A 27902-nucleotide genomic window follows, 5' to 3' on the forward strand; every position below is an offset into this window, starting at 1 on the left:
ATTGTGATTCTCTTTAGAAATTTAAAAAAAATGTCTCTCATTCTTTTATCTCGCTTAATTCAATCTTTCTTTCCCTCTCTTTCTTTTTTCCTCTATATCTGATAATTCCCCTTACACTGTTTAATCCCCAATCCTCAAACCTTATAACTAGTACAGGGCATTGGTGAGGCCGCAGCTGGAATACTGTGTGAAGTATTGGTCCCCTTATTTGCAGAAGGATATATTGGCCTTGGAGGGAGTGCAGAGAAGGTTCACCAGGTTGATACCAGAGATGAGGGGTGTTGATTATGAGGAGAGACTGAGCAGATTGGGTTTGTACTCGTTGGAATTTAGAAGGCTGAGGGGGGATCTTATAGAGACCTATAAGATAATGAAGGGGCTGGATAGGGTAGAGGTGGAGAGATTCTTTCCACTTAGAAAGGAAGCTAGAACTAGAGGGCACAGCCTCAAAATAAAGGGGGATCAGTTGAGGACAGAGTTGAGGAGGAACTTCTTCTCTCAGAGGGTGGTGAATCTCTGGAATTCTCTGCCCACTGAAGTGGTGGAGGCTACCTCGTTGAATATGTTTCAATCACGGATAGATGGATTCCTGATCGGTAAGGGAATTAGGGGTTATCGGGATCAGGCGGGTAAGTGGAACTGATCCACTTCAGATCAGCCATGATCTTATTGAATGGCGGGGCAGGCTCGAGGGGCTAGATGGCCTACTCCTGCTCCTATTTCTTATGTTCTTATGTTCTTAAAAGAGATATCACATTGTTGCCTTGTTCATTCAAGTCCCAGGTACCTTGTTTCTTTCACTGTGTATTTATCAGCTCACGCTTTCAGATACTTAGTGGGTGAAACAACTTAGAGCTGAAGAGTTTAGGAGCAGATCTAACTAACAACTAACAATGTTAGATGCCCTCTTTCAACAAGAATTGTCCTACTGAGGCAAATATTATCAGATCATTTAAAATGGGATTCATTAAGTGCACGAAAAGGAAGAGTATATAGGGAAACAGCAGAAAGCAGGGCTGGAGCAGATAGTTGCATTTAAGAATCATAGAATCATAGAATCCCTACAGTGCAGAAGGAGGACATTTGACCCATCAAGCCTGCACCGACAACAATCTGATCCAGGTATTTACCCTGCTAATCCCATGACACTAAGGGACAATTTAGCACAGCCAATCCACCTAACCTACACATCTTTCGACTGTGGGAGGAACCCGGAACACATGGAGGAAACCCACACAGACACGGGGAGAATGTGCAAACTCCACACAGACTGTCACCCAAGGCCGGAATTGAACCCAGGTCCCTGGGTTTGGAGGCAGCAGGGCTAACCAGTGTGTCACTGTTCCACTGAAGAACTAACCCCTTCTGACAATTCTGGAGTAAACTGATGCTGAATGGTGTTCAATGAACACACTGGACATCTTTTTTATTGGAGAAAGGAAAAATCTGAAGTACTCTGTTCAATGTTAACAACACTTGGTATCAGTCTGACTTGAACATCTCTATTCAATGTTATGCCTTTTTGTTGACCTCACTTCAGAGGAGTTTTTATTTCCATTGTGATCTTATTCAGCAGTACCATAGAATAAAATCTCACCACCCACCCCAGCGATTCTCTCTAGATTTCCAGGAGGGCCTCAGAGTACCCTCGATGAAATTCCTCAGAACTGATTCCAAAAAAACATTCTGTATCTTCAAACAGTGTTGAAAAGCTAATCAGCTGACCTGATTCTTCATCTCATGCAGCTTATCAAAGACTATTCTTTGCATTTATGACAGTAAGTAGTGTTGTTATCATTAGTTCAGACAGGAGATCAGCTCTGCTTGTTACAACAGTAGAAATTACAGTTTCTGAACTTTACCTATCTTTGGATTGATTCCCTTTTATTACCATTACTGAAGAGACTCAGTCGGTCCTGGCACCAAGTTAAAGTTTCAATTCACCAGACTCATTAATGTGCTTCTTGACAAGTTCTTTTACAGACAGAAAGTTTCTTAGGCAGCAACTGTGTAGGTGGGATCAAATTGCAGCTGTAGCATAATAACATTGAACTCTGCTTCACTCTTGAAAATATCTTAATACTTGATGATTGCACTTTGATTGGAGTTTTGATAGACCACTCATCAAAATCTCTCGTGATGGGTTTCATACATTGAAACAGCTTCATCATTTGTGTTTACCAAGCACTGTTTCAAATTCAGCGTTGTTTTTGGAGATATTAACATTGACATATTTCACAATGGTTTCTTCTCAAGCCTTAAACTTGCTCCCATTTTTCCCCAGTTCTCCAGTTCTGACCTTCTGCACACTATACATCTCCATATCCACTGGTGGTGGTAGATTTTGCAGGCATGTTCTCTGTAACTACCTATTATAAATTCCCCCCATCCTGCTAACCTGATGCCCAAATTCTTAAAACTCATTTCTTCAGTCATGCTTTGGGTCATCTAGGAACATGAGAGCATGCCATTCAGCCCATCAAGCCTGCTCTGCTATTCAGTGCGATTGTGAAGGATGTCTTTTTCCCACACTATCCTCATATCCCTTTATGTCATTGGTAATCAGAAATCTGTCAATTTCTGCTTTGAACATACTCAGTGACTGAGCTGCCACAGCCCACTGGGATAGAGAATTCCAAAGATTCACAACCCTCTGAGTAAAAAAAACTTTCATTTTGGTCTTAATTGCTTCCACCTTATTTTGAAATTATATCCCCTTGTTCTAGACTTCCCAACCAGGGGAAACATTTTACTTGCATCTACCCTGTCTATCACTTTAAGTATTTTATCAATTTCAATGAGACCAACTATCATTCTTCTAAACTTTCGAGAATACAGGCCCAATTTCCTCAATCTCACCTCACAGGACAGTCCCGCCATCTCCCGAACAGATCTGATGAATCTTTGCTCTATGGCAATAATATCCTTCCTAAAGTAAGGGGACCAAAACTGCACACTGTGCTCGAGGTGTGACCTAATCAAGGTTCTAGCCAATTGAACCAAGCGTTATTGAGTTAAAGATAGAGTGAGTTTATTAACAACTAAAAAGGTAAGAAGAAAAATGGCAAAATCACATGCATATGCATTCATAGAAATCAGAAGGGAGAACTGAGTCCAATAGTCAATAAATATAAATAAATGGGTATATGAAACAGTCCTTGACTTTTGAGGAGTAGATGATGAAGCATTCCGCCATTATGAATTGAGTTCAGTAGAGTTGACTGTGGTCGGCAGATAGTCAGTTTTGGGATCCTAGTAGAGTTGGCTACTGCAGGTGAATAGTTGATTCTTCAATTTCAGTGTTCTGTGATTTGGTAGTAGTCAGAGAGAGAGAGAGTCATTTTTTGCAGGGTACTGCTTCTGGTACTGTATCACACACCTTCAGTTTGGAAAAAACATCCAGCTGCTTTTCCTCAAACACACAGTCAGTCAGACAGGCACTGGGGCAACTCTTTCAGCTAACTCTCAACCCCTTCTTTCTATATTCCAAGTGGAAACCGGAATCCACTAGGATATCTAGGCATTGTACCCAGGATCTTTTGAGATGAGATGTCCATTATGTCCCTTTGTCTTTATCGGAGATGAGGTTCAGTCTTTGGATACTTTTAGAAGTACCCTGTCTGGAAACAGGAAGAGGTTCCATTGTCCCTTAGAGAATCACCCTACAGTTATTCCTGTCAATAGCTGACTGTACATTCTTAGCCATTTTTGGGGGTTGTGTCCATTTAAAAAAAATAAAACTCAGATCTTATGTAAATTCCAATAATTCTGTGCTTTTTTCCATCATGATGACACAACAAAGGTCTGACGTTCAACCAGAGGTGGAGCGCGAGGTGAGGAAGGGGGTGGGGGCAGTGACCTGATAAAGACAAATGGGGGAAATGTGGAAGTAGCACTGCGCAAGGAGAGAGGTGGGGAGAGGGTTCATGATGGTAGCCAAAGGGGCAAGGAGGGGGATGAAGAAGGTGAACAATGGAAGAACAATGGAAGTCCAAAGATGTGCAGGTTAGGTTGATTGGCTGTGCTAAAATTGCCCTTAGTGTCCTTAGATATGTAGGTTAGAGGGATTAGTGGGTAAATATATGGGGGTAGGGCCTGGGTGGGATTGTGGTCGGTGCAGACTCGACGGGCCGAATGGCCTCTTTCTGTACTGTACGAATTCTATGATTCTATGACGGCAGAAGGAAGACTGAGGGGAACTCGCCAGTGTATATTTGATGAGGTTCCAAGTGCAGAATCTGGCTCGGGATCCTGCCTTTCTGGTCAGCATGACAGGTACCACTGGAGCCGCCTGCCATCACATGTAGGACACAATCTCACCAGCCGTTCACTCCCCACTGCTGCTGCAAGTGAGGGCAGAGAATTTGGCACTCAGCCAAAACTCCATTCACTGCGGCGAGACCAGAAAATCTGCCCAGTGTGAATGGCCAGAAAACTCTGCCCTTTAGTCTCAAAATAGGAGAATTCCACCCATTGCCTCCAGCAAGATCTCTTCTAGAGTGAGAAATTAATGAACCCCGAGATAAACCCCAATAACAGATAGTGGCAGCAGTGTCGAAGCCAATAGAGAAACAACAGACAAGGGGGTAGAAAGTCTCAAGCGGAGCCTAGGAACAGTGCAGTTCAGCAGGTGTAGGACCTCAAGGCCAACTCAGCAAACACACTGGAGATGGCAAAATAACAAGGGCAGCCCAGCGACATGCAAGACAAACAGCGTGGGAATAAACAAGTCACAGTGAGAAATGGCTAATTCTTTGCCCCTATCAGAATCATTTCAAAATATGGACGGCCCCAGAGCTGAGATTGGCAAAATTGACAAAGTTGTTGTACCTGATACTTCCAGTCTTACAAGAAGAAAAAAACAAAGATCAAATTAACACTTTGTTACACGCTGCCAGGACCATAACAGACAACATGCTTGCCTGACAGGGCATAAACAAAGAGACAGCCTCCAATGAAGATGTCATCAGAGCCTTTGACTCATTGTTGGCCTTTGTGAAAATATTGCCATTGAGAGAGTGAAATCTAATTGATGCCGTCAAAAACAGGGTGAGGGGATTGGCCCATTCATCAATGAATTTTACCTCTTAACCACAAATTGTAAATAAACTACAGAGTTTAAAGTTAACATAGAGTTTATTTATTAGTCACAAGTAGGGCTTACATTAACACTGCAATGAAATTACTGTGAAATTCCCCGAGTCGCCACAGTCCAGAGCCTGTTCAGGTCAATGCACCTAAGCAGAACGTTCAGAATGTGGGAGGAAACTCGACCACCTGGAGGAAACCCATGCAGACATGGGGAGAGCATGCAAACTCCACACAGACAGTGGCCCAAACTGGGAATTGAACTTGGTTCCCTGGTGCTGTGAAGCAGCCATGCTAACCACTGTGCTACCGTGCAGCCCCAACTTCTATAGCTGAAAAACAAACTTACAATGCAGCATCAGTTGGAGTTTGGCAATATTAAAATGAAGCAAGAGTTGGAGAAGCCTAACTACCTAAAACAGAAGGATGACCTAAAAACCCAGCTATTAGCAGTCACACAGCACTATCAAACCACAGAGAGGGATTTCCACGTTAGAAAAGCTGCAATAAAAGAAAGTGAACATATTGATGTACGGAAGTGTACAAATGCTGCACTAAATCTAAGGAAATGGCCACAGCATCAAGTGAAACATTTGAACACAGAGCAGCTATCTGAAGAAGTCCTGGCACCAGCTGTCTTTCCTATCACTGCTGAGAATGCTGTAGTACAAATGTCCAATGCTGATGTTGAACTTTCAAACAGGTTTTCAGACTAGAATACTATACAGGAACTTTCTAAAGATCTTAGTCTTGAAGTTTGTTCCATTGTTGATAACGGTACTATCCTACTTTCTCCTGCTGACCCCAAGATCCCATTGTCTGCACCAGAGCAGCCTCGCACCAAAGCAAGCATGGAAATTAGAGCACTAACTACAGAAAGAGATATTCCTACCCTAAGAGTAGTAGAGAAGTCCTCCTTTCCTTGTCTCCAGCAGTGCCATCAGAATGTCTTTCAGCATGAGGGAGCATGGAGAGATACAGGGGGAGTAGGAGTTGGATAGAAACTATAAGTAGTACATGAGATTAACAGTTTGTAGGAAGAGTGAAGTTGGGTCGGGAGATCCCTTGCCATCAGGAACTCTGTGCCCAGTCAAGGGATGCGGCACTGGCAGCAGTGTCAGGAAGCGCAGTGGAGAACATGCCCCGTCTACATCAACGGGGATGAAATAGAAATGGTTGAAAGCTTCAAGTTTTTAGGTGTCCAGATCATCAACAACCTGTCCTGGTCCCCCCATGCCAACACTATAGTTAAGAAAGCCCACCAACGCCTCTATGTTCTCAGAAGACTAAGGAAATTTGGCATGCCATCTAAGACTCTCAACAACTTTTATAGATGCACCAAAGAAAGCATTCTTTCTGGTTGTATCACAGTTTGGTATGGCTCCAGCTCTGCCCAAGACCGCAAGAAACTACAAAGGGTCATGAATGTAGCCCAATCCATCACTCAAATCCACTGACTCTGTCTACACCTCTCACTGCCTCGGCAAAGCAGCCAGCATAATTAAGGACTTCATGCACCCCAGACATTCTCTCTTCCACCTTCTTCCGTCGGGAAAAAGATACAAAAGTCTGAGGTCACATACCAACTGACTCAAGAACAGCTTCTTCCTTGCTGCTGTCAGACTTTTGAGTGGACCTGCCTCGCATTAAGTTGATCTTTCTCTACACCCTAGCTATGACTGTAACACTACATTCTGCACTCTCTCCTTTCCTTCTCTATGAACGGTATGCTATGAACAGTTGTCCGTATAGCACGCAAGAAATAATACTGTTCACTGTATGCTATTACATGTGACAATAATAAATCAAATCAAATCAAAAGAAGTTCCCTTTTGTCCTTGCCTCTGAGTCCCTTATTCCTCTCCCCCGAGCAGCACACTGTGATCCTCATCCCACCTTTCCTCACCTGTGGCCTGAGTTTTCCCTGTGATCCTGGATCTCAATGGATGCAATATCAGTCGGGGAGGTAAAATTGGTGATGAACTTCAGCAAATTACAAAGAACTTCCTGTATTTATGTATGATTGCTTCTGTTGACTTATTGGTGTGTGAGTTGCGATGCCCACATACCTATGTTCTATTAACTTGGCAGTTTATTTCTTGCACACAAACTTGAGGTCCCGCTATGTCCGGGTAGTGACTGGTGAGAGAACCTGCGCTACTTATAATAGCACACTCAACACTTAGGGCAAAATGCAGGAGTGACATTAATAATCAGGAAGCATATAATAGTGCACAGACTGGAGGAAATCTGTCAGCTCACTTGAGAGCACCAAGATCAGCTCCCCTTACCTGCTCCTTCAAACCGTGATTTTGTGCATGGCTCTTTTTAATGATTGACCTGTGTAAAAGTTAAAAGTGACTCTGGGCAATTACAGCCACAAAAACTAAAGCTGCCTGTATAGCACTGCTTTCTCTGTTATTGTAACAGGAGGATGTTAACCACTTATTTTAATGTTGTTCTACAAAGTTGTATGTACAGTTACTTTTTTAATATTCAAATATCTCTAATTCTTTCAGAAGTTAGGCTGAATTATATTATGCCAAAAGAAAAATGTCAAAACTTAAAATCTGCTGTGTGCTATCAGATCCCTCTAGAAACTAGATCCCACACTTGAAGCAACCATCAGGACTATCGTAAACTGCTTTTGTGCTTTTTAAGCTCCTTCCCCTACCATAAAACTCATGGCATTTTGGGTATATCAGCATTTTAAATTATAACCTTCCCATCTCTTATCATTTTTGCCATCCCTTGTCTTCATCTTTTATCAGAATACATTCATCACCTATTTAAAGCAGTCAGCTATTCTTGCCCTGTGTCAGCTTCTGTGGAACTGTTAGCCAGCAATTGGCTAGTTTAGCATTCCAATGAAAGTCAATCTTTAGAAAATCAGGGTGAGGCCCCTATATTAACCCACATTTAATTAGCCAGCAAAATCAGTGCACAATACATTATATGAATTTAGCCAAAACAGAAATTTTAGAAGCAAGGGCATAAGCGAGTATCCACTCTGTCAATGTGCCACTCCAACACAAAATAATTACAGCATAAAGTACAACGATTAATTCCAGTGCACCGAGGATATTAATTCCAAGTGTAATATTCATTGCCTATAATACAGAAAAGGGAATTGTACAGTTTAATAAAATGTGCACAGATTGCCAATTCTTTGAAGACTCGCATTCATGAGTTCGTATTACATCTGCCGACATCCTGCCAAGAGTCAAGATTCTGCAGGGGCAATGAGCTGAAAGTTCAACTGGCTTTGAGCTAGGCACCACCTGGGCTTTTGATTATTTATGTTTAGGGAGACAAAGCACTTGCAGCATATCAATTCATGATGGAACATAATGTACTTCTAGTTTAATACCTGTACAATATATTCCTGGCTCAATTAAATCGGGGTTTTTGAAGATCGCACTGTTTTCATTTGATCCTCAATCCTATAAATTTGCCAGTCAAAATCATTTTATACTTCTCATGATTATTTGGATCTATCCCTTTAACCCAGTTATAGGGGAATATAAAGTAAGTGTTGACTCAGGCATGTTTGACTGCATGCAAGCGGAGGAAAATGCATTTGTGATTGGAACTTTAAGATTCAAGTCTCAAGTATTGGAACTGGTACATAACTGAATCTGCTTTGATGCCAGATGAAAATTTCATTTGTTCACCTAAATGCTTGCTGGTTGAACCATGGGTGGAATCTCAACAGAACACCCCCAGAAGAAGGTTCATTGTTTGAAGGCTTCCTAGCCTGTCAGTTTCAATGAAGAAACATTGCCCACTATGTCCTTGCCTCATTGACTTTGAAGAGTTGCAAAGAGCTTTGGAAACCCTTTCACTCACTGATAAAGCCAATGTGCGGGTTTAAATTCAAAGCCTTTCTGCGTATGATAACCACATAGCCAACAACCTCCCACAGTCTGAAAGGTGTACTGGTTAGGTGCATTGGCCATGCTAAATTCTCCCTCAGTGTACCCGAACAGGCGCTGGAGTGTGGCAGCAATGGGATTTTCACAGTAACTTCATTGCACTGTTGATGTAAGCCTACTTGTGACTAATAAATAAACTTTAACTTTACTTTAGTTGTTTCCCATTCGCCTGCAAACACATCCAGGTTAAATACAAAAATAAATCATGTTGGATTCTCAAACTAATGCCACTTTTTGGGAAGATAAACAGGCTGAAACAAGCCACAATCAGATGAAAATCTCTCCACTTGTTGGAGTCATACCTAGCACAAAGGAAGATAGTTGTACTTGTTGGAAGCCAATTACCTCAGCCTTGGTTTATTGCTGCAGGGTAGTGCACTATCGGCCCAACTATCTTAAGCTGCTTCATCCAGAACCTCTCCTCCAACATATGGTCAGAAGTGTGGTTGTTGACTGATGTGCAGTGTGCAGTACCATTCACATCATCACAGATACTGAAGCAGCCCATGCCCACGTGCCCAAGACCTGGACAACATTCAGGTTTGGGCTGATAATGACAACTATCACTCATGCCACACAAATCCCAGGCAAGACTATTTCCAACATGAGACAATCTAACATTGACATTCAATGACATTATCATCACCAAATCCCACACTATAAAATCCTGGGGTCACCATTGTTCAGAAATTGAATTGTACTATAAATAGATACTGTATCTACAAAAGTAGGCAAGAAGCTGGGAATTCTCCTGACTCCCTAAAGACTGTTCACCATCAACAAGGCACAAGTCAGGAGGATGATGAAATAAACTCCACTTGTATGGACTTGTGCAGCCCCAACAACATTCAAGAATCTCAGCGCTTTCCAAGATAAAGCAGACTGATTGATGGACAACTCATCCACCAACTTAAACATTTACTGCCTTTATCACTGGTGTACCTTGGCAGTAGTGTGTACAAGATAGAACTCATTAATGATCCTTTGAGACCACCTTCTAAACCCCCAACCTCAGTCAACTAGAAGGACAAAGGCAGCAGAAGCATGGGAACATCACCACTTGCAAGCTGCCCCCAAAGAAACTTATTATCCTGACTTAGAACTTGCTTCTAGATAGTCAATCTTTCTTTGGCAGTGTGTCAAAAGCCTAGAATTCACTCCCTAATGGCACTGTGGATGTACCAGCACAATGTTTTAAGAAAGCAGTTCACCGCCACCTTTGGAATTAGGAATGTGCGATAAATGTCATCCTTGTCAATGACACCCATATTCCAAGAATTAATGAAAAATAACATATTCAGACATCAATTATTTGAAACAGTCCATCCTTGAAATTAATTTAAGATTGAATTGTCAAATGATGGGTAACCAAGGCTCAAAGTACAGAATACTACCTTATTATTTGTTCTTAGGATGCAAGCAACACCAGAAATACAAGCATTTATTGTCCAACCCTAATTGCATTTGATCTGAGAGGTGGTATTTGTTAAGGTTAGATACACCAATGGTGAATCTAGATTGGATAAGTGATGGTGAGTCTAGGTTGGATGCAGTGATGGTGAGCCTGGGATGGACACACTTATGCTGAATCCATGTTTGACACATTGATGGTGAGTCTCGGTTGGATCAAGTTGAAAAGAATAGAAGCAAGTGTCATTTAATAGTATTGGTTAAGTGAAGCCAAGTTGGGTTTTAAAATCTATATATTTTATGACGGAGCAGAGACTAAGCAAGGTACAGATTTCCATAGTTTTAAGATTAAAAAGTTAATATCAATATGGAAAGCCATTTGGCAAATGCTAATCCATCCATATGGCATCCAATTAATTTCCAAATAATTCTGGAGTGTTTGTACCCATTAGTCTTCCTGGAGATTTGTTCCATGTAATATTACCATCTGTGTGAAGGTAGTGAGAAAATCTTCCTTACAGTCTTTAATTTGCCTTTTATAGTTTTCCCTTCTGTTTCCTCATTTTACTTTTGCAATTTAAAAAAAAATCAATATTGCTGATTTGCCTTTTCCATTTCTTTAAACTTCCCTTTCTGCTTTTATAAGGGTACCTCTTAGTCAACTCATCTCAAGGCTGAAATCTGAAGCTGCTCCTGTCCTTCATCCTCATTCAGAACTCAAACTCTCCTCTTTCTTCTGTAAATTGCCGAGAGTGCTTGAACATCTCACTTGTATCTTGGTTGCCAGAAATGAGAGATAGAACAAGCAACAACAAAAACAGTACAAGAAAACAGATGGTATTTGCGATCAACAAATAAAATATTTGCAGCAATTGTTTTAAAATGTTAAGGAGCTGAAGTGACTAAATGTAACCCTTCAGCCAGGAACTCTTGAATAATCTTGCAATGTTCACTTCATAGAATGTATACTACCACAATGCTTAGATTTCCAAAAGGCATTTGATAAGATGCTACACAAAGGATTAGTACACAGGATAAGGGGTCATTGAATTGGGAGTAATATATATTAGCATTAGGATAGACATTTAGTTTTAAACAGGAAGAAAAGCGGAGGGATAAATGGAACATTTTCAAGTTGGCAGGCTGTGACAAGTGAAGTACCACTAGGATAACTGCTGGAGCATCAGTTATTTAGCATACATATTAATGACTTGGACAAAGAGACCAATAGTAATGTATCTATTTGCTGATGATGCAAAGTCAAATGAGGATGCAGACTGTGAGGAGGAGAAAAAGAGATATAGACAGATGAATGAGTGGGTAACAAGGTGCTGGATGGAGTATAATGTGGTGAAGTGTGAGATTATTCACTTTGCTGGGAGGTCTTATGGCACAGTGGTAGCTTCCCAACCCTAGACCAGAAGCTCTGGGTTCATGACAATTTGGTCATGGAAGAAGCATTCATAATGCAGTTCAACATTCTGAAAATCAGCTCAGGAATCCTTCTCCACTATTCCCTGAAGGGAAAAAGGTGTGTGTGTGTGTGTGTGTGAAAATACACTTTAAAAAATTACTTTGGTCATAAGAATACTTATTTAAAAGTTTGAAACTTGTAAATGTTGATGTTGAAAGGGTGTATTCATTCAAGGAACACAGAATCACAGAAACCCTACAGTGCAGAAGGAGGCCATTCGGCCCATCGAGTCTGCACCGACCACAATCCCACCCAGGCCCTACCCCCACATATTTTACCCGCTAATCCCTCTAACCTACGCATCCCAGGACTCTAAGGGGCAATTTTTTTTTAACCTAGCCAATCAACCTAACCCGCACATCTTTGGACTGTGGGAGGAAACCGGAGCACCCGGAGGAAACCCACGCAGAACCCAAAAAGTTATCATGCAGGTGCAAAAGCAATTAGGAAGTCAATTGCATCTTGGCCTTTAGTGCAAGGGGGTTGGAGTACAAGAATAAGGAATTCTTGCTACCATTACACTTGGAATACTGTGTGCAGTTTTGGTCCCAATATTTATAAGAAAGGATATACTTGCATTGCAGGTGATCCAGCACAGGTTCACTAGATTGGGGCCTGGAATAAGAGCATTATCCTATGATGAGATGCTGTATAAATTGGGTCCATAGCCTCTGGGTTTTAGAAGAATGAGCAGTGATCTCAGTGAAACAAGATTCTGTAGGGAATTCGCAGGATTGACACTAAGTGGTTGTTCCCTCTGGCTGGGGTTGCAGAATTGGTTGGAGTCTTGCCTAGTACAAAGGAAGATAATTGTGGTTGTTGAAGGTCAATCATCTCAGTCCAAGGACATTGCTGGAGTTCCTTAGAGTTGTGCCCAAGGCCCAACTATGTTCAGCTGCTTCATCACCTTCCCCCATGGACATTTCTATCTCTCTTCAGCTCTGAAAAAGTCATATTGGACTTGAAGCATTAACTCTGTCTCTATCTCCATGGAATGCAGCCAGAACTGCTGAGTTTTTCCAGCATTTCCTCTTTGACTATACTTAAAGCTGACACAGATGGATTTTTAGTCTCTCAAGAAATCAAGGAGCATGTGGATTGGGCAGGAACATGGAGTTGAAGTTGAAGATCAGCCATGATTGTACGATATTGCAGAGCAGATGTAACGGGCCAAATTGCTCCCATTTCTTCTGTCCTGACGTTCTAAACAGTCAGCACTGACAGAATGGGCCACATGGACTCCTTCTGAGCTTAAGTAGTGATGATCACATGCAAGAGTGTTAAAAATGAAAATTATGACATAACTGAAATCGGGACATATTTCCTAAATTTGAAAAAATGTTCACCAGTATTTGCTAGTTTAGGTACAAAATAATGCAGCAGTACTGGCACATCATATACTCCTGAGGTTTGTAACATGTGATTGAACAACCAAAGGTTATTGTTTCACAACATCTTTAATGCAGCAGAATTTATCTGGTCTTTCATTAGATTTTAGTCATTGCTGCTAGATTATTGATTTTATTCTAAAATGCAGCACAAGCTGCGGTCCTTCAGATGATAATGCAGTAAAATTAATTAGCATTTTTAATAATGATATTGTGAACTATTATCGACACAAAACAAACATAATGATGATGGTCAATACAATTTAATGTCATTTATTTACTTTAATTGACAAGAAATGAAATGTCTGATCAATAGGCTCTAAAAGTGAACAACGTTAAAATTGAACAAAGCTAAATAAAGGTGCCAAATTAAGACAAATAATTAGATTGATACTTTCAAGCATGGAAACTGACACCAATCCTGTTCAGTCAAACTCACAGCAACACAACAGTAACTTGCATTTGTACAGCAGCTTTAATGTCATAAGGTGTCCCAAGGTGCTTGACAGGAACTTATTAAACAAAAGGAGACCGAGCCACATAAGGAGATCATGAGAACATGCAACAAAACCTTGTTCACTCAAATATTTTTAAAGGAGAGGGATGAGGGGCAACAGAGAGGTTTGAGCGGGACTTAGAGCCGAGGTAACTGAAAGCATGGCCACCAATATTGGACAATGACATTCAAGTACAAGAAACCACAATTTGAGGAGTACAAAAGGTTGTAGAACTAGAGAAGTTAGGGGAGGGTGAAGTCATCATGGGATTTAAAAACAAGGAAGAGAACTTTTTAACTTCAAAGCATTGGCAGCCCAGGAGCCAGTGTAAGTTAGCGAACACAGGGGTGAGAGGTGAACAAGACATAGAGCAGGTTAGCATACAGGCAGAAGAATTTAGATGAGCAGAAATTGATGAAGAGTGGAATATGGGAGGCATTGGAAAAGTACAACATATTACTGCACTGTCAATGTCGCTGGGTCAGAATTCTGAAATTCTCCCCTTAACTGCTGGCACAGTGAGTAATGCCCCTGCCTCTGAGCCAGAAGCTCCGGGTTCAGGTCCCACTCCAGGACATGATGGCCAAGGAAGGTGCTTCATGGCACAGCTAACAGGCTGAATATTAACCTGCAAAATCCTTCCAACACATACCAGTGGCAGATGGTAAGAGCAGGAGAGACTCCTGGTCAGCCATACTTGATGAAGAGTGGCGTCCCTCAAGCTATAAGCCCCTGGTGACAGGCTAGTGACCTGTTCCAGGAATAAACCTCACTGTGGGAACAGAAAAAAATCTGTCTTGTGCACCACTGAGTGCAGAAAGAGAAACAACAGAAACTGTGATAAATCCCACAGAACTGAGGCAGGCCTTTTAACAAATTTGTCTCACTGCTTGGCTGACCCCATGGTCACCTACACACTTCTTCCAGGTCAGAGGGCCTGAGTCTATGCTGCACGCGTTACCCACTCACCACCCCACCTCCCCCACCCACCACCCCCCTCCTGATCCAAGTGAAGATCACAACATACTTTCCGAGGCAGGCATGGTGAATATTGATGCCAGAGTGCACAGTTTACAGTTTGCGATGTTGGAGACACGGGTGTTCTTGTTTTCAGTGGGGATTATTTTCAATTGTTAAGGGTTCCTTGGCTTCTTCCTATGTAGATGTGTGTTCCATTTCTGAACTGGCTTTTTAAGATAGCTTTGAGTTGTAGGCTTTGCTGATTGAAGCTACATTTCTGTACTATGAAGGATCCATCTCTTCCTGACAGATTCTGCACAACAGAATATATTCTGGGTACCAAGTACAGTATTTATTTTACTTGAAAGATTTACAGAGGGATTTCTGTGAGTACAGTCAAGTGCTGTCACATTAAATCAGTCACAGTTTCAGTCTATCCAATTAGTTATATAACATTACATTCAAATTAGCACTTCCAGATACAGAACCTTAGAGAGCATTCATTTCCTTAAATTTATAACAGGCAAGTTCAAAAACATTCTATTCAAATTAGCCACAGAATTAGCAATATATTTATGGAACTAAATATAAAACAGTTAACAGGGTTATTTTACTCATTGATGAATGTGATAATTTTTTATGTTTGTAGGGCTTCACGGAGATACTTAATTTGGCTCGAAAGTCATCCTACATAAACTGACCTAATTAAAGTATCCAGCCACAGGCTTATCCATTAGTATGAACACAGCCCAGAATTGGTTGAACTCATTGCTCACTTCCAAGGTAACAAGGACTAAATAGGGAACACTTTGATTCATTAATAATGTTTATTTCACTTCACTACATTTAAGCAGGCCTGAATACAGCAACCGAGGGTGAAATTCTCCCATGGCTCCATTAGCGGATTCAATGACAGCTGGCGACGGAGTTGGGGGGGAGGGGGCAGGAAGGAGAATTCTACGGGAGTTCAAAGATCAGTTTTATGCCAGCATAAATTTCCCATGAGATCTTCCAATGGTGCCCACCCTGGCAAATCGGGAAACTCACTGGATATTGTGCTGTAGGATCTGAGGGATTGTTTTAGAACATAAGAACATAAGAACATAAGAAATAGGAGCAGGAGTAGGCCATCTAGCCCCTCGAGCCTGCCCCGCCATTCAATAAGATCATGGCTGATCTGACGTGGATCAGTACCACTTACCCGCCTGATCCCCATAACCCTTAATTCCCCTACCGGTCAGGAATCCATCCATCCGCGCTTTAAACATATTCAGCGAGGTAGCCTCCACCACCTCAGTGGGCAGAGAGTTCCAGAGATTCACCACCCTCTGGGAGAAGAAGTTCCTCCTCAACTCTGTCTCAAACCGACCCCCCTTTATTTTGAGGCTGTGTCCTCTAGTTTTAACTTCCTTACTAAGTGGAAAGAATCTCTCCGCCTCCACCCTATCCAGCCCCCGCATTATCTTATAAGTCTCCATAAGATCCCCCCTCATCCTCCTAAACTCCAATGAGTACAAACCCAATCTCCTCAGCCTCTCCTCATAATCCAAACCCCTCATCTCCGGTATCAACCTGGTGAACCTTCTCTGCACTCCCTCCAATGCCAATATATCCTTCCTCATATAAGGGGACCAATACTGCACACAGTATTCCAGCTGCGGCCTCACCAATGCCCTGTACAGGTGCATCAAGACATCCCTGCTTTTATATTCTATCCCCCTCGCGATATAGGCCAACATCCCATTTGCCTTCTTGATCACCTGTTGTACCTGCAGACTGGGCTTTTGCGTCTCATGCACAAGGACCCCCAGGTCCCTTTGCACGGTAGCATGTTTTAATTTGTTTCCATTGAGATAGTAATCCCATTTGTTATTATTTCCTCCAAAGTGTATAACCTCGCATTTATCAACGTTATACTCCATTTGCCATATCCTCGCCCACTCACTCAGCCTGTCCAAATCTCTCTGCAGATCTTCTCCGTCCTCCACACGATTCACTTTTCCACTTATCTTTGTGTCGTCTGCAAACTTCGTTACCCTACACTCCGTCCCCTCCTCCAGATCATCTATATAAATGGTAAATAGTTGCGGCCCGAGTACCGATCCCTGCGGCACGCCACTAGTTACCTTCCTCCAACCGGAAAAACACCCATTTATTCTGACTCTTTGCTTCCTGTCGGATAGCCAGTCCCCAATCCACTTTAACACACTACCCCCAACTCCGTGTGCCCTAATCTTCTTCAGCAGCCTTTTATGGGGCACCTTATCAAACGCCTTTTGGAAATCCAAAAACACCGCATCCACCGGTTCTCCTCCATCAACCGCCCTAGTCACATCTTCATAAAAATCCAACATGTTCGTCAAGCACGACTTTCCCCTCATGAATCCATGCTGCGTCTGATTGATCGAACCATTTCTATCCAGATGCCCTGCTATCTCCTCTTTATTGAGGCAAGCACTCCCAAGGATAGAAGGAAGAGGACTATGTCTCCAACCAAGCAGATGTAAGTGGGCGTGTCTGAGGAAATCAACAGCTGGAGTGTTGTTCCTCCAACCTGGAGACAGTGCATTAACAAGATTTAGGACCTCAATGTTGGAGGGTCAGGAATGGGGAGTGACACAACAATTTCAAGTGGCAAGCCCAATGCCCTGACTTTCCCAGCATTCTCCTGCACAGCACATTTCACAACGGGACTCATTGTTTTTCTCCAGGCCTCTCCTCACATCCCCTTCTCAACAGACAACATTCGCATTCACCTTCAACCTCTTAAATGTTGAAAGACAAATGTCCTTACCTTCCCTCCCATACAAGCCATTACAAACCATTACAACTCTCTGCTTTCTCACCTTGCAGGAGAAATGAGGATACAACTTGGTGATAGGCAGAAACCAGGAACGAAAGTGGCAGAGGATAAGGGGGTCTCCATTCAGCGACAGGCACCTTGACAGTCACTGGCAATGCATGTCCCCCTTGTCCACTGAGAAGGAAGTCTTACAACAAGAGGCTGAAGCTGTCAGCCACAGGTTACTGTAACAGCCTTAGCTTCCTGAGGCATTGGTGCTCAGACATTACAAGAGAGCTGATCCTCTCCCTATCTGTAGCCCCTGTGTAGGTGGTCTTGCCCTCTCCTAACTGGATCTTGGTGTCCATCTCCATCCAGAGAGGCATGTGGCTGATTGCTGCTGCAGTTATAGATCCTGCTGCTGTAGACCAGGTGGTGGTGGTGGTCTGGTTTCTGCTCTTGAACCTCAGCGGTATAAGGTGGACATGCATTAGCTATTCTGATGTTACGATAAAGTATGGCCATAAGGAAATGCAGTTAAAGGTGAGTGAAGTGTAAGGCACGTAAAGGGCCTGATTTTACCATTTTCATTCTAAGTGCTGAATCTGGGCGCAATTCAGATCCAACTTGGAAACCTGCTTTCAGGCACCCCCATTAGCACGTAGCCTGAAAAAAAATTGCGGGTCTGAATCGTGCTGTGGGCGGGGCTTAGCACGCCCGAAACGATCAGAGCTCTGAACTGCGCATGCGCAGTTGGAAAAAATTTGAAAAAGCGCGCCCGTGTCAGATCGCTCCTGGGCCGCAGAAAGCGGAGAAAGTAGCCCGGGAGCAAAAAGCGGGAGCGATGGCCCCCACAGACATCACTGTCCCCCTTATCCACCCACCTCCCCTGCTACCCAGACCGATTGCAACTTCCTGCCCCCTTCCGCCCCCTACCGATTGCCCGCAGAGTGGCAGCAGACCCCCCTGCTCCCCACCAGCGATCCATCTGCCTCCCCGACCAGTGGGCGATCTGGCCTCCTCCCCCACAAGGGATACATCTTACCCGCCTCCTTCCACCCCCCCTCCACCAGAGAACGAATAGGCTTCACTTACCCCTCCGCCCCCCTCAGAGAATGATCTGGCCTCACTCCCCCACCCCCATAGAGAATGGTCTGGCCTCACTCACACCTCCCCCCTCAGAGAACAATCTGGCCTCACTCCCTCCCCCCACCCCCCCCGCCCCGCCCAGAGAATGGTCTGGCCTCTCTCACCTCCCCCCCAGAGGAACATCTGACCCGCCTCCTTCTCCTTCCCCACCAGACATCGATCAGCCCTCTCTCCCCCCCCCCCCACCACCAGACAACGATCAGCCCTCCTCACCCCCATCAACAGACAATGATTGGGCCTCCCTCCCCCCCTCCCACCAGAGATGCATCTGATCCGCGTCCTCCTCCTCCCCCACCCCAACCAGAAAATGATCTGGCCTTACTCCCCTCCCCCACCCCCAACCAGAGAATGACCTGATCCATCTCCCTCCTCCCCCTCACCACTGATCTGAGTCAGAGAGCCATTGGAAACTCTGAACTCGCTCTTCAGCAGCTGGAGCGCCTGATTCAGATTTCTATTCAGCAGGTTCATTTTGGCGCGATTCCGGATCTGCGAACGCGGCGGTAAAGGGGGAAATGCTGATAAAGTTGGGCGGACAGTTCATTAATTCAATTGAAATACATGCAAATGCATTTAAATCGCCGTTGCGCCCGTTTCGGGCGCGAATCGGATCGCCGCCATTCCCGGGTTTCGGTAAAGTGGCCATCTGCGCGGATGCAGGCGCGGATCGCGTCAATGGCCTCACACCCGACTTTACCACGTTTTCGCGGAATGGTAAAATAGGGCCCTAAGTGTCTTCCAAGAAATTGACAATCACCTGTCCAGTAGTGAAAGCAGTGCCTGAAAGGAAAAGTGCTTTAAACAGCAACCTCTCACCTGGCCATGGCTGGAATTCTTCAGTGTAACTGATCAAGGACTTTATTGTTTGTCAGTTTCACTGAAGACACTCTACCCACTGCACACTTGCTCATTGACCCTGACGAGTTGCTGACAGAGTGGGAAAATCCAGAGCCTGAATTGTGTACCTGTAGGGTACACACACTCAGCAGGCCCGGAAGCAGGTGTGCAACATGCCTCTGGCCATAATCAGCCCTGGAAGATGATTTCACGCTGGCTGGCCAATTAATGGGCAGCCAGTGAGAGAGGTGCATTGCGAAAGGCTCGGTGTTGCCGGTGAGGGCAGGCACTGAGAAAAGGGAGGGTACAGGCTGGCACTTCCAATGTTCTCCCTCAGGGAGACAGCCAGTGCAAAGCTGTCTCAGCGAGCTGCACATCTGTGAAAAATAAATAGTGATGAATAACTATTCAAAGAATCTCTAAGAGGTATGTTCAATCAGTCTCCAGACAACTTTGAAATTTTATTTCAGCCCTAATATTTCATCCTGCCCTGGATTGAGGTTGAGGTTAAAATGTAAAGGTCACCTGGCCAATCGGCCCACTTATCAACCGTAAAAGCAGGCAGTCCACGTAAAATTGCATCCCATTGACCCCTTAAAGGACTAACTTGCCTGCTTGATTACCAATGGTCACGCTTCCAACTCTTGTACACATCTGCTGACCGAAATATTACTTAAGTGCTGTACTGTTCTATGTTCTATGTTCTAAGTGCTCAACAACATTGGGACACACGCCTAATATCTGAAGTGATTTCACGTGCTTTCAGCTGAGTCGCAATATAAAATTCTGGCCCAGGATTTGGGGCTAAATATCCTCATAACTGGCTTTTTAACAACCTCAACAGATCCAGAGGTGCTTCCCACTCTCCTTCATCCCACCCGGGGAAAGCTGGCAGAGGCAGAATCACAATGGAATACCAACCCAACTTCAATTTCTGGAACTTTCCCATCCCTGTTGCCAACAAACCTGCTTCTAATGGCCTGGGAAAGTTCTGTCCCTAATTCCTATCTGAACAGTTTTTGCTTTTGGACTCAGCAAATACCAGGGACAAAATGATGAGGGATGTTCTATGCTGCTGGGCCCTGTCAACAAGAAATCAGAGTTGTGAAGATGGGCAGCACGTGGCAAAGTGAATCTCTGAGCCATGTTTGGCTTTCCACCCATCCAGCCAGTTGCAAACTGCTGATGAATTGTTTTCTAGAAATAATGTATGGTCATAGCTACAATAGGCTAGAAAACTTAGTGATGATTCTCCCCTGAGAATTGGCAGGAAAAAACATTTTTTACAGCTTTCTTACCCTAAAATATTCTCCCATTTATTGAATCTAAACAGATTGGCAAAAGTTGAAATAAAAGCCAAAATTCCCTGGTCTCGCAATGCCCCACCACTGCTGCCAGCGAGTATGGAAAATTTGGCACTCAGTCAAATCCTAATTCATAGCAGCGGGACTGAAGACTCTCAACTGGGGTAATGTTGGAGGATTCAGTCAAGGTGTCAGGTAAAGTTTGTTCACATTCCTAAGGTGTGTAGCAAAAATTGAGTAGTAATGTTAAGGAAGCTTCAATTGCCCTAATTTGAAGTGGGTAAAACAAAGTCAAAGACAGGGAAGGAGAGGAATTGATGTTTACAAGAGAGTTTTCCTGATCAAATGTCCCCAGTTTGTCAAAAAAAGACATCAGGCTCCTCGTGTTACCGCACCTTTGCGCTCCGGTACTCCTGGGGCTAGACTTTATGGTCCACCTGAAGAGTGTGACCCTGCAGTACGATGGGCCACTCCCTCCACTTTCAGTGGGAGAACAGCAGCCTCCAAATTGTCCAGCGCGCTCCACATGCAGTCTCTTGACACTCAAAATTACCCCGCCTTCCCTATTCGAAAATCTCGTGCCAGGCTGCAAGTCCATCGCGACTAAGAGCAAGTGTTACAGCGCTGAGGATCGGATCTTTATTCGATCTGAGGTTCAGCGGCTCCTCAGGGAAGGGGTCATTCAACCTAGCACTAGCCCATGGAGAGCACAAGTCATGGTGGTCAAGACTGGAGACAAGCCCCGGATGGTCATAGACTATAGTCAGACCATTAATAGGTACACGCAGCTGGACACGTACCCTCTCCCGCGCATATCTGACATGGTCAACCAGATTGCGCAGTACTGGGTGTTCTCCACCATTGACTTGAAGTCAGCCTACCACCAGCTCCCCATTCGCCCAGAGGACCGCAAATACACGGCCTTTGAGGCGGATGGCCGTCTCTACCACTTTTTAAGAGTCCCTTTCGGCGTCACAAATGGGGTCTCGGTCTTCCAGCGTGAGATGGACCGAATGGTGGAACAAAACGGGCTACGGGCTACCTTCCCGTAGCTGGACAACATCACTATCTGCGGCCATGACCAGCAGGACCACGACGCCAACCTCCAGAAGTTTTTACGCACTGCGACTCTCCTGAACCTGACCTATAACAAGGAGAAGTGCGTATTCAGCAAGCACCGCCTAGCAATCCTCGGATACGTGGTGGAAAACGGGGTCATCGGCCCCGATCCAGACCGTATGCGTCCCCTCCTTGAACTTCCCCTACCCACTAGCATCAAAGCACTGAGAAGATGCTTAGGGTTCTTCTCGTACTATGCACAGTGGGTTCCCAATTACGCGGACAAAGCCCATCCGCTCATAAAATCTACCTCTTTTCCCCTGACAGCAGAGGCTCGCCTAGCCTTTGAAGGGATAAAAGCCGACATCGCGAAAGCCACGATGCACGCTGTCGATGAGTCCATCCCCTTTCAGTTGGAGAGTGATGCATCTGATTTCGCCCCGGCTGCCACACTTAACCAGGCGGGCAGGCCCATCGCCTTTTTCTCTCGCACCCTCCAAGGCCCTGAAATTCGACACTCCTCGGTGGAGAAAGAGGCTCAGGCCATTGTGGAGGCTGTACGGCATTGGCGCCATTATTTGGCTAGCAAACGGTTTACCCTGCTCACGGACCAGCGGTCCGTGGCCTTCATGTTCAACAACACGTTAAAGGGAAAAATTAAGAATGATAAAATCTTGAGGTGGAGAATCGAACTCTCCACCTACAACTATGATATCATGTACCGTCCGGGGAAGCTCAATGAGCCCTCAGATGCCCTGTCGCATGGAACATATGCCAGTGTGCAGGAGGACCGGTTACAGGCCCTCCACAATGATCTCTGCCATCCGGGGATCACTCGACTCTTCCATTTTGTAAAGGCTCGGAATCTGCCCTACTCTATAGAAGATGTCAGGTCGATAACTTGAAGCTGCCAGGTATGTGCTGAGTGCAAACCGCACTTCTACCGGCCTGACAGGGCACACCTCATTAAGGCCACTCGCCCTTTCGAACGACTGAGTGTCGACTTCAAGGGCCCTCTTCCTTCGACAGATCGGAATGTGTATTTCCTCAACGTGGTTGACGAATACTCCCGATTCCCCTTTGCCATCCCTGTTCTGACATGTCCTCTGCCATGGTCATCAAAGCCCTGCGGAGTCTTTTTACCCTGTTCGGCTACCCCAGTTATATCCACAGTGATAGGGGTTCATCGTTTATGAGCGACGACTTGAGGCAATCCCTGCTCTCTAAAGGAATTGCCTCAAGTAGGACTACGAGTTATAACCCCAGGGGTAACGGACAGGTCGAGAGAGAAAACGCTACAGTCTGGAAGGCTGTTTTACTGGCGTTAAGGTCTAGGGGTCTTCCAGTCTCCCGTTGGCAAGAGGTACTTTCTGATGCGCTCCATTCAATCCGGTCCCTCCTGTGTACGGCAACCAACGCTATCCCACATGAGCGGATGTTTACCTTCCCTAGGAAGTCTTCCTCTGGGACCTCACTGCCGTCTTGGTTGACGTACTCAGGACCTGTCCTCCTGCGGCGGCATGTTAGGGCCCGCAAGTCGGACCCTTTGGTTGAACAGGTCAATCTCCTCCACGCCAACCCTCAATATGCCTATGTGGCATATCCTGACGGGCGAGAGGACACGGTCTCTATCAGAGATCTGGCGCTTGCAAGGGACCTGGAAACCCCCGTCACTCCCGCACCCCTGGTTAGGATTCCTTTGCCCATTCTCTCCCCTCCTGACACGACGCGGGCAGCATCGGGACCTCAACTTAATCCTCTTACTCCCGTGTACAGCTTGCCTGAGTTCAGGAGATTGTCGCCACCTCGAGGTCCACAGGCGTGTGAGGAACTGGAGGAGTCACTGGACACCACCTCGGAGAGAGGGTCGTCACCACGGTCACCAGAACCGGCACTGGAGCCAGTGCTGCGGAGGTCGCAGAGACGGTGCGGCCCTCCGATACGGCTGAACTTGTGAACATATGGACAGTTCGTATTGTCTCCTTACCCCACCGGCCTTTGTTTTTAAAGGAGGGGTGAATGCGGTGAACCATAGATGGTTACCACTATGAGTACTTGTACAAATGTTACTCTTGTTACTGTTGGGGTTAGGGTTGGTGTGTTCCACCTGTTAGCATTGTTCTGTGGTACACTCCGTTTGGCTCCGCCTTCTTACAGGAGTATAAAGGTCACTGCTACTTCCTAGTAGCCCTTAGTCTGGGATAGTATTGTTAAGCAGTGTGCTCTATTCTTGTTGTGAATAAAAGCCTTTATTCCCGGGTACGTCCTAGCCTCCCGTGTGAATTAATCGCGCATCAGAGGTCTGAATTGCTTCTTAACCCTCGGCTAGAATCAGGCTTTTATAGCTTCCACTTTGTTTCCGATACCACTCTGCCCCATTCCCTGCGGTTTACCCTACATAATTTCTCTGACAACCCACTTTTCTGGATTTGCTTTGAGCCCAAATATCACTAACCAGTCTACTTTACGTAAATGTGAGCTCTGTTCTGTATTATTGATGATGATGTCTTCCAAATATACTACTGCGTACCCATAACGAGAGCCTCAATGTTTGGTCCATGAGTCTTGGAAAGTGATAAGAGAACCATGTAATCCAAATGCTGCGATAATGCACAAGTCAAGCCCCTCAAGAGTCACAAAGGTTTTTTTCTTTCTCACACATTTTGTTAAAGTGATCTGCCAGTACCTTCTGGGAACATCCAATGTAGTCAGATAATTGACATTCCCTAATCCCTCAACCAACTCATTGATCCATGGGTAATCATTACATTTGGATCCTTTCCAAAAGTTAGGTTTTAGAACTAAAACAATGAGGCTTTTCAATTCGCTTTCACACTTAGTATCAAAATCCTCCTAATCATCATTTATCTTTCTTTCTTTAACATCTGGGACTTTGTAAAATCACCCTGGGTGATATCACTAGGTCATGGCAAATTGCCCTCACCCTCTTTGGTTCAGAAGAACATTGTGGTTCTAATCTACCATTACTGAGCCTATCCACATTGATCCTCAGTCAGTTCATTCAGGTGATGAGCTATTCTTTGTAACTTGTAGATTCGGGCCTGCTTGCAATTCTTCTGTCACTGAAAGGCCCTTTCTCTCTCAGCATGACTTCAGAAGGTTCAAGACCGAGGAAGCTGTGGTGTTACCTCTGCCTTTACTTCCCAGGTTCCTCCCTTCATTTCAGCTTGACCTGGTAGTCAGGTAATAAAATCCATCCAGGCACAAATCCCACATCTGAAATAACATATTACATCGTCCTACCATTACAGAAATAACTTTTTTCCTACAAACCATACCCCTCAAACAATCCAAGCTTCAAACATTACCACTAACACAACTCAAAACCAGATTGCACTGTGGTTACAATCCTCAGAGAGACCAATAACTTCTAAAAAGGAAACCTCACAATGGACAGCAATGAAAAGACACCGTTTTTAAAACTGTTACTGTCAGAAACTGACTAAAATCAACACAATTCTGACATTAACAGGTGAAGGACAATATTTTTCTTTACATAGACTATACAACAAAGATACGCCTCACATGGTTACAAGCACTTGTATAACTTCCCACACAAACGTAACATCACTTGTAATCTCAGTCTTTTCAACTTGGCTTTCATTTTGCAAGATGTCTCATTTCCCACTCAATCAGTTCAGCCCTGGAGTTGCATTGGCCAGCAGCTGTATTTCACCCAAGTGAGAGAGGGCTCATTGATGCGCACTTGTTGGTAGGGCCACAAATGAGGGATCATAAATATAAGATTAAATGTAAGAGATTTGGAAAAGAGAACATGAGAAATATCTTCATACAGATGCTGTAGAATACATTTCCAGTATCAGTGGCTCTAACAAAAACCAGGCCAAGATTAGATTGGATACATGGATAAAAGAAAATGCAATAAAAAAATGGATATGGAAATAGCATAGGTAAATACAATTAGGATTATTTGATCATGTGTAGAATAAATGACAACATAGCTAGTTTGAGCCAGATTGCCTGTTTCTGTGCAATAACTTCTTTGTATTTCACTGTATCAAGGTGAAGGCTGCCCATGATGGACAATAGAATATTTTACTTTCTGTGCAGTATTAATTCCTAAGTTATGCATTGTATAAATTAGATGTGAAATAGAACATTTTCTGCTTCAAAACTACCTCTGAATGAGTAATTCCCCCAAGTGTTTCAGGTTTCTAGCATGGTGACTGCCCAATGATGAATGGCAGCTGATTGAATGTCAGCAATAGTGGAATGAAGCCCTTATATGGGCAGTAAGTTACCACTTGAGGTGCTCAATTGGAGGCAAGGTGGGAAGGCCATCCACAAGACTTTCTGTCCAGGTCTTAATTAGGGCAGAGGCAGGAAGGCCTTAAGGAGTCTCAACCCAGAACACTCCCACCTGATCAAATGGCCCCCGGCCTCCAAACCTATCTTGGATCAGGCATTAAATTCTGTCCAACATTTCAGGTCGATGACCTTTCGTCCGAACTTGTAAAAGTTAGAGATTTAATCGGTCTTGAGTAAGTGGAAGGAACGAGGGTGAGAAAGCAGAACGAAAGGGAAGCCACCACGACCTGTCAGCCAGAATTAATAGGAAATTTAATTTCAAATATTTAATATTCTGGAATATTTAATTTCAAATATTTAATATTCTGGAATAAAGTCATGAAAAAAAAGCAAACAAACTCAACATACATGGCATTTGTGATGGAAGTAGATTAATGTAGCATCCAACAGAATTCAAAATCAACTAAATCTCACATAATCACCTGAGCTTTCTTTGTAGCATCTCGTGCTGAGAGCAAGAATTTAACTGGCTAGTATCTGCAAAGGTGAAACTTTGTAAAACTGAGTGTATGAGTCTAATGGGCCTGTGGGCCCAAACACAGTTAACAAACATGATTATTCCTGGAGGGCTTCACTAAGGATGCAAATTGCCTTTGTGAACTAAAGCCTCATACAAATTCTCAGAAAACCATTTCAATTTTTTTGAAAACGACCAAGTTTTACAGTTTGTAGCTAATAACCAGCTCATCATGAGTATCTTAAATGTCTTACTTATATGTAATTGCCTTGCATTAAGGAGTCAGAGTCCCACAACAGACACAGAAATTACCCGTGCTTTAACAGTTTTATCCTAATAAACTCATTGGACAAGAATCATTTTGTGTTCCTTCTTTGTTGTCTTCATTCCCTTCCATGAGAAAATGAGGAGATTTCATTCAATGCTGCCCATGATATTGTGGCACAGTGGTACATGGGCGGCACAGTGGCATTGTGGTTAGCATTGCTGCCTCACAGCTCCAGGGGCCCAGGTTCGATTCCTGGCTTGGGTCACTGTCTGTGTGGAGTTTGCACATTCTCCCCATGTCTGCATGGGTTTCCACCGGATGCTCTGGTTTCCTCCCACAGTCCAAAGATGTGCAGGTTAGGTTCATTGGCCATGCTAAATTTCCCCTTAGTGTCCTGGGATACGTAGGTTGGAGAGATTAGTGGGGTAAATTTGTGGGGTTACAGGGATAGGGCATAGATGGGGTTGTTGTTGGTGCACACTCAATGGGCTGAATGGCCTCCTTCTGCACTGTAGGGTTTCTATGATTCTATGATGGCATGACTCAGCGTGTATAGCAGACAATGTCTAGCAGTCCACACCTAGCATTCTGGGGCTCCAGCATACTGTGCTATTGTACTGTCCAAGATTAAAGTTGATTTGGATAAGCAAAAACCAGGAATTATCGATACAAATTAAAAATCTTCAAACACTTATCAAGCCATTAAGTGTCAAAATTACCAAAGAATATTATCGAAACCTGAAACACAGAAACGAAAGTAGTGCCCAAAGCATGGAAAGGATTATTAGAGATGTCATCTTTGGATTAGAAAATATTATTTATTTAAAGATTACTCTTGGATCAATTACTTTGATCCAAGAGTAATGTGGCTGGAAAATAGTTCTGCATGTTGAAATTTTAGATCCAATACACATTTATCTAGAGTCGATTGTAACTATTGGTAG

General features: G+C 44.0%; 1 protein-coding gene across 4 annotated transcripts in view; it reads right to left on the bottom strand.

Annotated features, from left to right (window-relative positions):
- LOC144495985 (BTB/POZ domain-containing protein KCTD8-like) overlaps window positions 1-27902 on the bottom strand; it is a 243064-nt gene that overhangs the window by 125061 nt on the left and 90101 nt on the right. Inside the window, exon 2 of one of the 4 annotated variants that reach the window (XM_078216933.1) lies at window positions 19037-19058. The exons of 1 other annotated variant lie outside the window; for it this stretch is intronic. In XM_078216933.1, coding sequence (XP_078073059.1) covers window positions 19037-19058 — 22 coding nt within the window. Of the gene's footprint in view, window positions 1-13740; window positions 13751-18910; window positions 18926-19036; window positions 19059-27902 lie in introns of all 4 variants that reach the window. 2 more of the 4 variants (XM_078216915.1, XM_078216923.1) reach the window with 2 other exon arrangements.

This window comes from Mustelus asterias, chromosome 1 (assembly GCF_964213995.1).
Source record: "Mustelus asterias chromosome 1, sMusAst1.hap1.1, whole genome shotgun sequence".
Taxonomy (NCBI): Eukaryota; Metazoa; Chordata; class Chondrichthyes; order Carcharhiniformes; family Triakidae; genus Mustelus; species Mustelus asterias.